The sequence below is a fragment of the Martes martes genome, assembly GCF_963455335.1.
Source record: "Martes martes genome assembly, chromosome: 5".
Classification (NCBI taxonomy): Eukaryota; Metazoa; Chordata; class Mammalia; order Carnivora; family Mustelidae; genus Martes; species Martes martes.
This window is the reverse complement of record NC_137892.1, coordinates 75,145,432-75,162,227: the sequence shown is the minus strand read 5'-3', so window position 1 is coordinate 75,162,227 and position 16,796 is coordinate 75,145,432. Positions and strand designations below refer to the sequence as shown.

Here is a 16,796-nt window from a genome sequence, read left to right as displayed (position 1 = left end):
TCTGTTCATGTCCTCTGCCCATTTCTTGATTGGATTATTTGTTCTTTGGGTGTTGAGTTTGCTAAGCTCTTTATAGATTTTGGATACTAGCCCTTTATCTGATATGTCATTTGCAAATATCTTCTCCCATTCTGTCAGTTGTCTTTTGGTTTTGTTAACTGTTTCCTTTGCTGTGCAAAAGCTTTTGATCTTGATGAAATCCCAATAGTTCATTTTTGCCCTTGCTTCTGTTGCCTTTGGCGATGTTCCTAGGAAGAAGTTGTTGCGGTTGAGGTCAAAGAGGTTGCTGCCTGCATTCTCCTCAAGGATTTTGATGGATTCCTTTCTCACATTGAGGTCCTTCATCCATTTTGAGTCTATTTTCGTGTGTGGTGTAAGGAAATAGTCCAATTTCATTTTTCTGCATGTGGCTGTCCAATTTTCCCAGCACCATTTGTGTATTTTAAGTGTATTATCAGAGTATTTGTAATAATAATCAGAGTCAGAATTAGAAAGCCTAAACATTGAACTTTTTTGAAAAATAATGACTAACAATATATAATATAAGCAGTTTATAGTTAACTCTTTAAATCATTACCCTAAAATATTACAGTATACACAGATAGATTCACACTATTTCAGATGTTTATATGTTGAAAAGTAGTTGAAGTGTCCCTTTCACTCTCCCCAGCTTTTCTTGCCAAAGGTAACCTTTGCCAGTAATTTGGTGTGCAACTTTATATCATTTTACAATGCAAGGCATATACCCTAATAAATTAAGGTGCTAGTTGATGATATTCAATATTTTTTGTATCCAAAAATCTCTTTAAAAAGTTAAAAAGGAAGAGCAGAGAGGTTAGTGAACAACATTTGTGTTCACCATTCTAAATTTCTTGTTTTTGCTCCCTTTTTTTTTAAAGGACTAAAACAAAGTTAAAGTCTGTAATATGTATTCAAAGAAATGTAAATACTATATGCATTTAAAAAAATTAACCAGAATTCTATTATTCTATCTTTTATTTCACCTTTTTCTATTCAATTTTTATCTGTTGCTGATGCTACAGTTTGTTCATTCTGAATATTTAAAATTTTCACATTTCCTTTTAAAATACTTATTTTTTAAATTATCAGATGTTTAGGTATGTGTGTTAGGAAAACACAAATTAACTGCTTTCTGAAAAAAATAAGTTCCTGAGATTTCCTTTCAACAATACTTTGGAAACACAGATAAAATTACTTCCTGTCTCTCAGTTTCCTGTATCCATGGCAACCTCTGTTTTACACACTGACTGTGGAGGAACCAATGTGAAGAGTGGTGTTTCCTGAGCAAACTGTGACTTCAAAAAAAAAAAAAAAAAAGAGGAAAAAAAAAAAGGTGGAGGGGTGGAGGTCAACAGTGCCACAGAAAGAAATGGAGTTTAGAAATGTCGCTCTTCAGATTTAGAAAGAAAACCTTTACTCGAATCAGCCGAGTGTCAGTAATATGAATTTCCTGGTTTCGGTAAGATTATTTATTTACATATAAACTTTTAACTGAAATGGAAAATAATTTGCTTTTGTGAAAAGCTTATAGTTCAGAGTTTAATTGCTTTCTTGTAGTGAGTTTGTATTTTCATAAATTATAATATTTAACTGATACTGAATTTAATTTGGTAAAGAGACATATTATATCCAAAAACCATTATCCCTACCTCATCATTTGTCACTTTTGTTATTGTCAGTTGTAATGTTTTAAATGAGCTTTAGCAAACATGCTATTTTGCAGTTCATTAAATTTGAATTATCATTTTGTCAAGCAGTGGATTAATGGCCTGGAGGTTTTAATTCTAGAACACCTTCCAAACTCATATATTATGCTATCACCATAGTACAGTTGATAATATTTAGTATTGTTGGCTGATACTAATAAAAATAAAAGAATACAGGATTTTTAGTATTATATATAGCACTATAATTTTGAGAACTTACTGATGATTTAAAGTTTTACCTTCTTTTTTTATAGCCAATTCTGATATGAACAGAAAAACCAAGAACAGGGCTATGTGTGGATTACATTTTTCTCTGCCTTGCCTACGACTTTTTCTACTTGTTACCTGTTATCTTCTATTCTTATTACATAAAGAGATTCTTGGATGTTCGTCTGTTTGCCAGCTCTGCACTGGGAGACATATTAACTGCCGTAACATAGGCCTTTCAAGTATTCCTAAGAATTTTCCTGAAAGTACAGTTTTTCTGTATCTGACTGGAAACAATATATCTCACATTAATGAGGGTGAATTAACAGGACTTCATTCTCTTGTAGCATTGTATTTGGATAATTCTCGCGTTGCATATGTATATCCAAAAGCCTTTGTTCAGCTGAGGCATCTATATTTTCTATATCTAAATAATAATTTTATAAAGCGCTTGGATCCTGGAATATTTGAGGGACTTTCCAATCTTCGTACTTTGTATTTACAGTCTAACCAAGTAGCTTTTGTTCCAAGAGGAGTATTTAATGATTTAGTTTCAGTACAGTACTTAAATCTACAAAAGAATCGCCTCACTATCCTGGGGAGTGGTACCTTTTTTGGCATGATTGCTCTTCGGATACTTGATTTATCAAACAATAGAATTTTGAGGATATCAGACTTAGGCTTTCAACATCTTGGAAACCTGCATTGTTTGTATCTAGAAGGTAATAATTTAACAAAAGTACCATCAAATGCTTTTGAAGTACTTAAGAGCCTTAAAAGACTTTCTTTGTCTCATAACCATATTGAAGCAATACAGCCCTTTGCATTTAAAGGACTTGTCAACTTGGAGTATCTCCTTCTGAAAAATTCAAGAATTCAAAATGTTGCTAGGGATGGGTTTAGTGGAATTAATAATCTTAAACATTTGATCTTAAGTCATAATAATTTAGAAAATTTAAATTCTGACACATTTAGCTTGTTAAAGAATTTAATTTACCTTAAGTTAGATAGAAACAGAATAATCAGCATTGATAATGATACGTTTGAAAACATGGGAGCATCTTTGAAGATCCTTAATCTGTCATTTAATAATCTTACAGACTTACATCCAAGGGTCCTTAAGCCATTGTCTTCACTGACTCATCTTCAGGCAAATTCTAATCCTTGGGAATGTAACTGCAAACTCTTGGGCCTTCGTGACTGGCTAGCATCTTCAGCCATTACGCTAAACATCTATTGTCAGAATCCCCCATCCATGCGTGGGAGAGCATTGCATTTTATTAAGTGGACTGACTTTACAAATTGTGTTACATCTTCGACAAATGTATCCAGAGCTTGGGCTATAAAATCTCTTCATATTCACCACAAGACTACTGCGTTAATGATGGCCTGGCATAAAGTAACCACAAATGGGAAACATTTGGAAAATACTGAGAGCGTTACTTTCTGGGAACGTCATACTGCACCTGCCAATAGATTTTTTCAAGAGAATACATTTGGTAATCCATTAGAGGCTACTGCAGTGTTACCTGTGCAAATACAGCTTACTTCTTCTGTTAACTTGAACTTGGAAAAAAACAGTGCTCTACCGATTGATGATGCTTCGGTGTCAGGGAAAACATCTCTCATTTGTACACAAGAAGTTGAAAAGTTGAATGAGGCTTTTGACATTTTGCTGGCTTTTTTCATCTTAGCTTGTGTTTTAATCATTTTTTTGATCTACAAAGTTGTTCAATTTAAGCAAAAGCTAAAGGCACCAGAAAACTCAGGGGAAAATAGACTTGAGTACTACAGCTTTTATCAGTCAGCGAGGTATAATGTAACTGCCTCAATTTGTAACACTTCCCCACATTCTTTAGAAAGCCCTGGTTTGGAGCAGATTCAGCTTCACAAACAAATTGTTCCTGAAAGTGAGGCACAAGTCATTCTCTTTGAACATTCTGCTTTATAATTCAACTTAATGTTAGTTACAGGAAAACTTCAGTGCCATGGACATGAATTCAACTGAAGACTCCTTAAAGAATTATAAATTTTACTTGGAAATATAATGAATTATATGAGCTTAGCATTAATAAATACATGTTTTTAATAATTTATGAATACTGTATTCATTCAGCATATGTCTTCAATAGGTGCTATATTAAGTAATGATACTAACGTTTCTGTGTACTAAGCACTATGCTAGTAAATACTTCATATTATCACATTTATCCTTAAAAAACCTTGTAACTATCTACATTTTACAGGTAAGGAACCCTAGGGAAAGTGAACTTAAGAAACTGTGCCAAATTCTTACTGCTTATGACACTTTTTAGGTCTGACTCTAGGGCGCATGCTTTTGATTTCATGCTATGCTGCTGTCTAGGTGCTAATTGTGAACAACATAGGCATGGCTCCTATTCTTGTAGAACTTGAAATCTAGAGGAGCACATGGTTTCTCTATGGGATGGTAAGTATTGCACTCGGAGGTGCTACTGAGTATAACATCAAGTGGAAGTGGTAGGTGGCTTTATGAGAATAATGACATTGAGACTGGATCATGAAGGATAAGCAGAAATGGAAAGAGTTGAGTAATAGAGGTAAGTTTGTATCACAGAAGTCAAAGAAAGAGAAAGAATGCTGCTTTTCATGAAGTAACATTCAGTGTGACCAGAGTTATGAGTGGTGGTATAAGATTTGCAGCTGGAGAGAGATACCAGAAGGTGAAGGATATTGTAATTTAATATTTTCCTTAGAGCAGCAGGGAGCCATGGAAGGATTTGAAATAGTGGAATGACTTAATCAGATTTACTGTTTACAGGGTAATTTCTTTCTGGAAGGAGCAATGAGACTAGACGCAGATTTAATTGGGTAGGAATTTGCGTCACCAGTCCAGGGGTGAGGTACCAGAGACCTGTGCCAGAGTAGTGGCAAAGGGAATGGATGTATGGATTCTGGAGCTTCGTGGTTGGCTAAGGGGTGGCAAGTAAGGGATAAACCAAAGATGGTGATTTTTTGGCTTAGGCAGCATTTGGTTGCATTTAATGAACAGAGGAATCAAAAGGAGTGGGGATATGGGTGGGGACAAAATAATGAGTTCAATTTTGGATACATTGAATTTGAGATTCACATCTGATCTCCAAGTGGAAATATCCCATAAGCAGAAGATTACGGGAGAGATCTGTCTAGTAAAGGTCAATAATTTGTAAACTTCCATTTGTCTAGTACACCAGAAGTATATGATACTCTCTTAACAATAACATCAACCATTTGAGTCATGACTTTGGGAGACAGGTAAGTGAGGAAGAATAAGATGAAAGAGCCCCCAAGAGATGTTAGTGGCCTTGACTGGGAATCTTTAATGTAGATAGATGGTAATTCAAGCCCTGGAGACTATGTATGGTTTATCTCTATTAGTATAAATTTATACTGTGTAGAATATTGGGCATATAGTAAGTGCCCACGCTTGATCTATTAACAGAGACCTGAACTACGAATATGTTTTAAAAATATTCCCTTGAATGTTACCTATTTCATGTTCGTGCTGTCCTTCCTCTTCCCCCACATTTCTCTTTTTTATTACTAAAAGTTAATACTTCCTGTATGAAATTAGCCTGAAGCAGTCTGGGAGTATTTAAACCAAGTGATAATTATCAAGTCTGTATTGTGAACCTGAAGTAATAATAAGAATGATTGTGTTGTCCCATATACCTTAAGGTGGTGCTTCTCAAACCCAGAATCACCTGGGTTGTTAAAATACAGATTGTTGCCCCCCACCCCTCCCAGAATTCTTTATTCAGTAGGTCTGGAGTAGGGCCTGTTGAGTGTGTGTGGGGGTAAGTTTGCTGATAGTGCTGGTCTGGGGATCATGGCTTTGAAATATACTAGAAATTTCAGAGAAATTAAAGCCACATCTCTCTGCCCTCCCAGCTCCCCCGTCACCCCACCACCCCTACAAGAGTTTTCACTGTTTTTCTCCCTGTCTAGTTTAAAGCTTTGTCCTTGGTTGTGATTTTAGGAGATAATCTGAATACATTTTAAATAAATCTGTTCTTACATAAATTACTTATTTCACTGGGGAAAGGTATGTGGTATTTGTTTCACCTTGAAAATGTTTTTAATAATACACTTCTGTTGTTGTATCCACACAACTCCAATTTTTTATTTAATTACTGAAAGTACATGCTCTTTCGAAAAAGGAATTCAGAGAATACAGAGATACTTAAAATGGAAGGTGAAAACTCTTCCATGTCTCCCTTCTCCACCACCTAGACCACACTCTCTTGAAGATGTTAGAAGCAGCCTAGATGGTTATTTGGAGTTAGGAAATAACCATAAACAAAGTATTTATCTTGACCTTACCAAAAAACTCCCCCAAATTTGAAGAAGGTAATTTAGAAATTTTATCAAGATTTAAAAAATTTTTATGTATAACTTATAATTGATGACTGATGTAGGCTCAACTAGAAAATTTTAATGTTATTAATATTGTTTTATATATGGAGTTGTAGATGCATATGGTGGTATTCATTAAGTACTCATTCCAGTTTCTGTCAGCAGCTTTTCCTTTTAAAAATGTTAGCTCAGGGGCGCCTGGGTGGCTCAGTGGGTTGGGGCCGCTGCCTTCGGCTCGGGTCGTGGTCCCGGCGTCCTGGGATTGAGCCCCGCGTCGGGCTTTCTGCTCGGCGGGGAGCCTGCTTCCTGCCTTCTCTCTCTGCCTGCCTCTATGCCTGCTTGTGATCTGCCTGTCAAGTAAATAAATAAAATCTTAAAAAAAAAAAATGTTAGCTCATATGACACTGTTGTTTGATAGTTGCACAATTTAAAAACTTACTTAAGATAAAATTGATTTGAAGTGATAATATGCATAGAAATTTTTAGCAGTATAATTTGTGCATATGATTGTTTCACATTTTAGGCAGCACCACCTCAAGCAAACAGCAAAGTTAAAACTAAGTAATATTCTCAGTTAATACAGGTGAAGGAACTTTTCTCAAGATTACTGTGTTTCTCTACTGTTTACTAAAGTTTTCTGATGAGAGCACACAAGAATAAAATGGTTGTGTTTTTGGATAGTTTTATATACTGATCCATTTTTTTCCCCACTGACTTCTGTAAAAGTTTGGTAAGGTTCCAGGGCATTCCTAAAAAGCTCCCCTTTATCCTCTCCCCATAACAGATGAGAGGTGTAGAACTCAACTACCATTTATTTATAACAGTATACTTTTTAATACATTTAAAATTTCAGTTTGGAATTTCAGAAATATGTATCTCACTTCTGGGATAGTTGGGAACTTACTCCCAGTTCCCTCCTAGCATTGGAGTAGAGATGTTTGATGTCAGATTGTCCTTGAGGACTTGATTGTTAAGAAGAGACACCTCAACAAGAGTAAGCAGGAAATCAGGAATGTCCCAGGTGATGGAGTGGGGGAACCTGGGTAAGATGCCTCATGGGCTTTTGGAGGTGAGGGGCTTGCCACTGTTGTTAGCCAAAGACAGTGTTGGGGCAAGATAAGGGTGGGACATTGTTTGCGAGTGAGGGAATTGTACAGAATGCACTGTAGCAGGGAAAGAAGATACCTCTTTGTTCTCCACCAACTTTGTACTCTCAGTGGAGTTCTCAACTTTCTCCTACATAAAGTGCCAGGGTTACACACTTCCTCTTACCTGTGTCTTGAGTCAGCAAGCATTTTTACTCAGTTATCTTATCTGCATCAAAACAATAACCGTAAAATATGCCATATTTGTTTTAAAGGGTCGCAAAATGGGAGAAGAAAGGCTAGGGAACCTTTTACAAGGTTCTGAAAAACAGCTTTAATGCTAGGCCTTCCTACCAAATTGGTCTCAACAAGAACATAACCCATGTCCTCATAATAAGGATCGCACACTTTTACTTGCCTTTGTTACCAAAGTCCTCTTTTGATCATGTAACACTTTTCCAGTGCACATTCTTTTTATTTTGGTCTGGGCTGTGTAACATATAACAATTCTCTAGGAATGTAACTCTAAGCGGTGAATATCTTTTCATAAGACTTTAGTGACAGCATAGTTGGCTTTTTTTGTTTGTCCTGTCCCATATTTATGATTATCTTGTATTTATTTATTGTATAGTTTTATCAGCAACAATACCAAGCATTTACAAATGGTAAGGTCAGATTCCCACCCTCATTATTATGAAATCTCTTAAGTTCTCTTATATCCCTTTTTAAAAATCAAGAAGCACTCTATCAAATGACTCCTGTAAGCATTCAAAACAAGCATTGCTGTGGTTTTCAGCCTAATGTTTTTCCCACATAGTGCTCTATCAGTCATTTGTCATCTTTTTGTGGAAACTTAGTTTTGTCATTGGGTATTGTTCTTAAAGCGTAGTCTTTTCTTTTGAAAGTCATGGAAGGTGGCAGTTTCTTCTCATGGCATCATACGTGAATTGGTAGAGTTTTTTTTACTATCTTAAAGATTACGGGTTGCTTTGTTTTGCTTGTATATGTACACTCCAAAAATTAATGGAGGGAATAGTTGATAATATAAAAAGACTTTTTATTTATTTTTTATTTTTAAAAAATATTTTATTTATTCATTTGACAGACAGAGATCACAGGTAGGCAGAGAGGCAGGCAGAGAGACAGAGGGGGAAGCAGGCTCCTGGCTGAGCAGAGAGCCGGACACGGGGCTCGATCCCAGGAACTTGAGACGACCACCCGAGCCGAAGGCAGAGGCTTAACCCACTGAGCCACCCAGGTGCCTCTAAAAAGCCTTTCAAAAGATTATTGTTGGATTTTTAAAAATCCAACTTTCATTTTAAAACAACTTAGTGAATTTCCACTAACAATTTTTTATCCTATTTCCTTGCCACTATTTGTCAAGGGGACTAGATTTATTAACACTCTTCCATGACCATGTAGAGAATTACTGTGTAGAAAGAATATATGTTTCCATCTACGTGACAAAAGTATTTGCAGCTAGCTAAATCCTGGAAAATATCTAGAGAGGAAAAAAACTAATTTTAGTGTAAATGTCACCACTTTTGTGGCCTCTGGTGTGGTAGAAAGTCTGGAATAAGACTGTGTTTAGTTAGGTCTTTCTTTGCTCTTTTCTTTAAATAAACTGCCGTTTATTGTTTATTGCTTACTAATCCTATTAAAGCAGAGAAGTGTCATTAAGAGAATATTTTATTTGTTGTGGTTTTTAATGCTTTAATCTTATTATTTTCTTAAATTACCCTAACTTTAGTGACCTCCTATATTTAAGATACAAGAATGCAAGAGTGACTTCAAATATTAATCATTTGTATGTGAGGTGTGAATAGTGTAGTTGTGTTCTGGTTAGGTTAGAGAAAATGCTATTTATTTATTTCTTGGACTTCCTATGAAAAACTGTTAAATCATCAATTTTTGATTAGAGAGTTGTTCAGAAAAAGTAATTGAAAATTTTGTATTTCTGCATGCCTGTTTTCTTTCCAGGTCCAAGGGGATGAAGATATGATACAAATAGATCAATCCATCACTTAGAAAGTGTAAAATACATGGTCTATGGTGGATAGATCATTTCTCTGAAAAGTAGAACTATAAAATGCTCACTGTAAAAATGCTAATAAAAATTGGACTGTTAGAAACTAGAGTCCTGTTCATATTCAATGTAATATTTATTGTTTGGGCTGACCAAATGAATATTAGAAATTTCATTTATTTATGCTTTTGGGAACTAAAAGTTTTATTCTTCTTTTCAAGGGTGGTTTGTTTTCTGAACCCTTGTGGTTAGATTCATAATTACACAAAAGGATAGAAATATCTTAAGCCAGCATAGTTTTTAAGTTGGTTCAATAAACACAAAGATGGATTGATTTTTTTTCTTTAGTATTTCGTTTTCAGAATCACTCTGCATGAAGTTTCTGCAACTCAGTCTACAGATACTTTTATATACCCAGAAAATGCCTTAAGATGCCATAGCTTCAGAAAATAATAAAACAAGATTAAGAACTATAGTTTTACTCATGTGAATTTAACAGAAAAAGTTGTTTACTAAAAACTATGTGGAATTGTTTAAATGGTCAAATAATATTTAGTATAGAATTTCAAGCCCTCACCTATTTAATGTTTATATATGTGTAACATCACTTATAACACACTTGAATAACCAAACGGATGTTTATAAAAGCTTGTCTTCTTTTGTAGTTTGTAACTTGTGTCTATGTGAATACATTAATATATCTACCAAGTATGTGCAATAAGAAAAGGAAAAGTGTTTGTGACAAAGAAAAAGAGGAAAAATGTTCAGGTTACCAGTACTTTTTTCCCGTCACTTTTACTTTCATTCTCTTCTTTCATCTTCAATGTTAAACTTTCCTTGTGTTTTCGGAAATTTTTCAGGAATAGATTGCAACACAGCCACCTTCTGCTCTATTTTCTGCTTCATATTTAGTGTAATCAGTTGTAATATGTTATCTATAATTCAACTATCCATACTTGTAATTTCCAAAAGAGATGAGCACAAATAATATTACAAAAAGAAAATGAGGGAGGGCAGTTCTTGAGCTCTGGGGATCATTAATTCCCATGATTATTTATTGAGTGGTTACATCATGTCCTGTGGGACATAAAAAATAAACATAACACATGGGCTGAGTTTAAAGTTAATGGAGATTCTTAGAGCAGGCGTGTAGGGATGAAAAATTAAAGAACATTAGGAGAAAACTAGATGGCATGTGAGTTGCATGCTAAATGAGTAGTGCTGACGTTTTATGCTACTGCAAACTCCAAGGACAGAGTGCTCATGTACAGTGGTGTGGCCAGAGAAGGCCAGTGAAGGAAGTGTGAGTTACGGTGAATAGAAAAAGGAGGAAGAGCATTGTGAGGGGCAGGAAGGGAGTAAGCAGATATGAGTTAGCAGCTATTATATTCAAGAGGTAATGACTTAATTGCCTAAAAGCCATGAAAGGAGGAGCAACTTGGGAAAGGTGGGATTGTTTGATGTTGTTGAAGTTCTTGATCGCCCCCTGAAAATTCTTAAGGAGAAAGCGCGGAAGAGACTGGAGTAGAAAGCATCCATTTGCCTCCTTGAAGCCCTTAGTAATGAAGTGAGTAGGATCAGTTGGATCCCATTTAACCTTGTAAAATGAAAATAAATTTTTATCAAAATTGGGATTGATTGATTTTTTGTGCAAAGTGGGTTAACTTGGATTGCTAAAATCTCAAGTGATGGTGGAATGATCAAGATTCTGGGGATCACTGATGAGAATTAGAGAGTGATAATTTTCCAGTGCTTCTTTAACTCCGTTGAGGGGACTGGATCCTCTCCCTTCAGACAAGTGCCTCTTTGTATGTCAGAAATATCCATTAAATGGAGAAAAGTACTTACTCAGGATATCATCCTTTAAAAGAAAAAAAAATCTCATTTGTTGCTTGTTTTCTTTGTCCTTTCTGCAAATTTTTTAGTCCATCGTGGATGGACACTTAGGTTGTTTCCATAATGTTGCTGTTGTAAATTATGCTGCAGTAAACATCTGGGTGTATGTGTCTTTTCAAATTAGTGTTTGCATATTCTTCGCTTAAATAGTAGTAGTGGAATTACTGGATCATATGGTAATTTCATTTTAATTTTTTGAGGAGCATCCATACTGTTTTCTACAGTGGCTCTACCAATTTGCATTCCCATGAACAGTGCACAGGAATTCTTTTTCCTCCATATCCTTGCCAACATTTATTTCTTGTGTTTTTGATTTCAGCCGTGCTTACAGTGACACCTCACTGTAGTGTTGTTTTGCATTTCTCTGATGACGGAGTGATGTTGAGCATCTTTTCATATGTCTGTTGGCCATGTCTTTGGAGAAATGTCTGTGCATGTCTTCTACCTATTTTTAATTGGATTATTTTTTGGTGTTCAGTTGTGTAAGTTCTTTATATATTTTGGATACTAACCCTGTAGGGGATATGTCATTTGCAAATACTTTCTCCCATTCGGTAGGTTGTCTTGTAGTTTTGTTGATTGTTTCCTTCACTCTGCAGAAGCTTTCTCTTGATGTAGTCCCTCGCTTATTTTTGCTTTTGTTTCTTTTGCCTCAATGTCAGAGAAATTACTCTCTTCTCTCCTGTAGGAGTTTTATGGTTTCAGGTCTCACATTTGGGGCCTTAATTCATCTTAACTTGTGCATGGTGTGAGAAAGTGGCCTACTTTCATGCTTTGTCATGTAGCTGTCCATTTTTCCCATTTACATTTTTTGAGAAGACTGCTCTTTTCACACTGCATGTTCTTGGAGGTAGTCATTTTTTTAATCTCCAGAGTTTACCATGATGTCTAACACATTTTATGGACTCATGAAATGTTAAATAAAATGAATGAATGTAACCGTGGTGACATATTCACCAGGAAGGTTTGGCAAGGGTAATATGACACTCTGATCACTAATTTTTTTTTTGTAAATAAATTGGTATCCTGCTGTAAGCCCACTTTTTATTAATATTCATTGAGCCAGTCTTCTGAAATGTGACCTTGGGACTATAACAAGTTGTAAAGTTTTGTCTGGAATAATCAATAGTTTTGTTTGTTTTTTACCTCTTAAGTTTTGATTTCTCCTCTGTGCTATGGAAGCTGTATATAGACTAGTAGGGAGTTTAGCTATTCCTTTCAGGACTCTAATTGCTGCCTCCTACTTAATGTGAACTCTCAACTTCTTAGTGAACACTGGTTTGAGAGGTTAAGAACCAAGTGAGAGTTAGAATTACATGGTTCCCCTGGGCTACCTTCACTTCTTCTACATTATATACCATATTTGATACCAGGTTTGACTGATGTGCACGAGAGGACATTAAAAGATGACACACAGAGAAGGATGCTTATCAAGTGTTGACTTAGAACTCAATATGTAGCACATATGGAAGAAAAAAACGGGCTGTTTTTAATTTAAAAATGAAACAAAACAATGGGGCACCTGGGTGAGTGTCCCATCCGACTGTTGATTTCAGCTCAGGTTATGATCTCAGGGTTATGAGATTGAGCCCCATGTCGAGCTCTGTTTTGGGCATGGAGTCTGCTTGAGATTCTCACTCTCTCTCCTACTGTCCCTCCCCACTGTTGCCTTCCTTGCTCTCTAAAAGAAGCAAACAACAAAAAACAAAAAACCCCACCTAATTCTTATCTTTTGTTTAGAGAGGTAATATATATAAGATTAAGTACAGTACCTTCTCTCCTCCCAATCTATTCTATTTCATTTCTGTTTTATAATTCTCATTTGATTTGTTTCCATTTTAAATGTCTAATCACATTTTAAGGCATTTAATTCAGAAAGATTATTATTATAGGAAAACAAGATTGATTCTTAATTTGTAAAAGACAAGGGTTGAGAGAATTATGTGACTAAAGTGATTATTTGATAAATATTCAAAACTTTATAAAAATACTGTGGGTAAAAAAATCTAAAAGCTTCATTTTTTAAATGTTACATTTACATATTTGGAGGGAGCATTTTTATAATAAAATGGAGAAAAAACGTTTTAACTTCTTTCTTATTTTAAATAAATATGTCATGTGTGTACCAGGAAATACAAGCCTTTTTTGGCTTTTTGTTATACCTATTATTTGGGGGTACTTTTCCCAAACTGCTTAATGAGTGGAATTAAGGTACATCTTTTTGTGTTGTTTTGTTTTTGTTTTTTGAACTTCAATGCTTTGAAGAGAGTTACTGTGTGACTTCTTTTACTGACCCCAGAATATGGCATGGGTACTCCCATTTCCCCTCTTCAGTCCTTCCTTCTCTTTTTTGCCTTTTTGAGAGTCGCTTCCTCCTGCTCAAAGCCTGCTCCTTGACCTTTCTACTTTGGGCTGTAGTCCTTTTCCCCTTTTCCAAACTTGGAAGTCTATGGTCAGCCCCTCTGGTACCTAATAGGTACTCCAGCGCAAGCACAGTTTACCCTGTCTGCTGGGATTTAATCCCCCTCCCATACCTACATCTCTGCTTCCATTGTCCTTCTATGCAGAATGAGTCACATCCCAGTGAGAAACAGTGACTGCCACTAATGGAGGTTGCCTCACTTCCCTTACCCCTACTAGACAGTCATGTGTCCAAGCCCCTCGGCCAGTAGAACTTGAAATCCCACTGGAGGTTGGGGAGGGAATGGGGCAGGTGAACCCCACTGATCACATGACTGATTCCTCCTCCAAGCCTGGATGGGGCGTGAATAAGCCGAGCAGAGTTTGGACCTGTATCCTCTGGCCTGTCCCAGTCTGCTTCTATGAGTATCATTTTCCATTCTTTAATCTAATTTTCTTAATACTTCTTTTTGTCAGTTATTGACTATTTCTAGTTCTAGGCTTTACATAAACTTCAGGTTCCTTAACTCATTAGCTTTCTCTCAGAAGTTTTCAAGCTTTGTTTTGGTTTCAGCAGTGTCCTCTTAACAAAATCACCATTCATGAAAAAGGGGTGAAGGTAAGCCTTTTGGCAAGAATTGTGTAGTCACTAGATTACCCTATTCATGGAGCAATTTGATTATCAAAATCTGCCCTCAGCCTTGAAGGCTCGGTGTGGTGAATGTGCATATCTGTAGAGGTTCGGTGTTCTAGAACTGTATTCTTTATTCAGTTGCTTATTACTTATTACTTTTTTCTAGTTATGGCAGACGTAGAACTTTGGACCCTTTTCTCAGAAACATGTGCCTGTGCTGGTAGCACCATCATTGATCAATATGATAATTTGTTGTAAAACCTATAATCAGGTGAAATGGTTGTCAAATATATACCCTTTTTTCCTCCTGCATTCCTTCCTAATTAACCTTCACCCACCTTGTAGACCATGGTCACTTAGATTGCCAGATATGTGTCAGGAAGATTCATATTCAGTCTTTTGAGAAAATACACTGTACTCAGAATTCTGTTCCACTGATTTCTTAAGAAATTACTGGTTTTCCTGAAGGGGTTGATACTTGGAGGTGATATGAATAGAGAAGGCAGCTGCTTGCGTGGGTTGTCCCTAAAAAGTACTGACAAAGAGGCCTGGTAAACAAACAGCTGTAACCTGGAGGATTTTTGTCTTTTTCAGCTCATCACAATTAGTTGTTGATGCCTATCTGGAATGTTCCTGTATTAAAAAGGAATTTCAGAACCTGCCTGCCTTAGAATGCTGTAATGGATTAGTGGCAAATTACTCTACAGTAGGAAGTGAAAATGTCTATATTCCCTCCACATTTCTGTCATACTTCAGTCCAACCTTCATTTTACTGACAAGGAGACCAACATCTGGAGAACTGAATTAACTTCAGCGGGATCACATAGTTAGTGGGTGAAACTTTAGGCACAATTTTGGTTTCCTAGATTTTCTTCTAGGGTGTAGTTCCCAGAAATGAATGAAGTAGATTGCATGTGTCTTTCTTTTTTTTTTTTTTTTAAAGATCTTATTTATTTATTTGACAGAGAGAGAACACAAGTAGGCAGAGAGGCAGGCAGAGAGAAAGAGAGGAGGAAGCAGGCTCCCTGCCTAGCAGAGAGCCCGATGCAGGACTCAATCCCAGGACCCTGAGATCATGACCTGAGCTGAAGGCGGAGGCTTAACCCACTGAGCCACCCAGGCGCCCTGCATGTGTCTTTCTTAAAAGATTTTTTAGTTCTTATATAAAGGAAATACAGTGACTTAAAAAATATTTACTCCTGCAATAGGGTATTATATGCACATTAAAATGTATCAGAATATCAACTAGTTATTATTTTGCCTAACTGGTGATTTAGTTGTCTAAAATCTGATCACATTTAAATGTACAGACAAAGCGTTTGACTTTACAAAGGTGGGAACGTGACCCAAAATACAGTAACTTGGTACTTCTTTACTGAACATTTAAAAAAGTAATCATCTGTGTTAATGCAGAATGAGAAACATGGTATTTTTCTTGTAGGAATGATTCTAGAAGGTCTCTGGACCTTCTAGATTTATTTAGTTATTTGAAATTTATTCAGCTAGTTTTAAATTCACATAATATAATTCAGTGTTTCAGTGGATGGTTAAGTACTTCCACTTTTTAAAAGATTCGTTAATGTACAGTTACATGTAGTAAAAGTCCTTAAGCATAAAGTTTTCACAGATGTACACAGTGTATAAATACTACCATAGTATAAAACACTCCCGTCACCCCCAAAGTTCCCTTAATGTCCCTTTCTTTAGCAACCACTGAACAAATAATATTCCCTCTCCAGAAAGTCACATAAATGGTATGTAGCATTTTGAGTCCGTTTTATTTCTCTTAGTGTAATGTTTTTGAGATTTATCCAAGTTGTTGTATGTATCTTTAGTTCCTCCTTATTGCTGACGACCATTTTGTTGAGTAAGTATCCCACAGTTTGTTTAGCCATTCACTAGTGGATAGACATTTGGGTCATTTGCAGTTGTGAATTACTACGAATAAAGCTACCATAAGAACTTACAGATCTGAGGGTACTTGTTTTGGTCTTGGGTAAATATACGGGAATGGGATTGCTAAGTTGTGTGAAGTGTGTTAATTTTATAAAAACTGCTGGCATAGTTTCTAAAATGGATATGCCTTTTTAAAAAAATTTTTAATAGCCATGTATGAGAAGTCCTATTGTTTTTAATCTTCGTAAGCAATTGGTATTGTTTGTCTTCTTAATTTAACTTTTAATTAAAATGTTACTGTGGTTTTAATTTGCATGTCTCTGATGACTGTGTTATGTTGAACATATTTTCAGGTACTCCTATAACACCTTTATAGCTTGTTCAGTGAAGTGTCTTGAATTTTTGGCCCATTTTTAAATTGAGTAGTCTTTTTTTTTTTTTTAAGTGCAAATAGGGTGGTTTTGTTAAAGCATGGGCAGAAAGAACTGCCGAGTTATCTTCTTCAGCTTTTAGAGTTCTTTATATGTTCTGAATTCAAGTGCTTTTTCATA

At 35.8% G+C, this 16,796-nt stretch overlaps 2 protein-coding genes across 2 annotated transcripts in view; both read left to right on the top strand.

Annotated features, from left to right (window-relative positions):
• IPO11 (importin 11) overlaps positions 1 to 16,796 on the top strand; it is a 208,004-nt gene that overhangs the window by 149,681 nt on the left and 41,527 nt on the right. The window lies entirely within an intron of this gene.
• On the top strand, positions 1,993 to 4,023 carry LRRC70 (leucine rich repeat containing 70; the record flags this gene model as incomplete). The annotated part of the gene is made up of 1 exon (XM_080805106.1): positions 1,993 to 4,023. One exon carries the CDS (start codon positions 1,993 to 1,995, stop codon positions 3,883 to 3,885), a length of 1,893 nt encoding a protein of 630 aa, XP_080661232.1. The 3' UTR covers positions 3,886 to 4,023.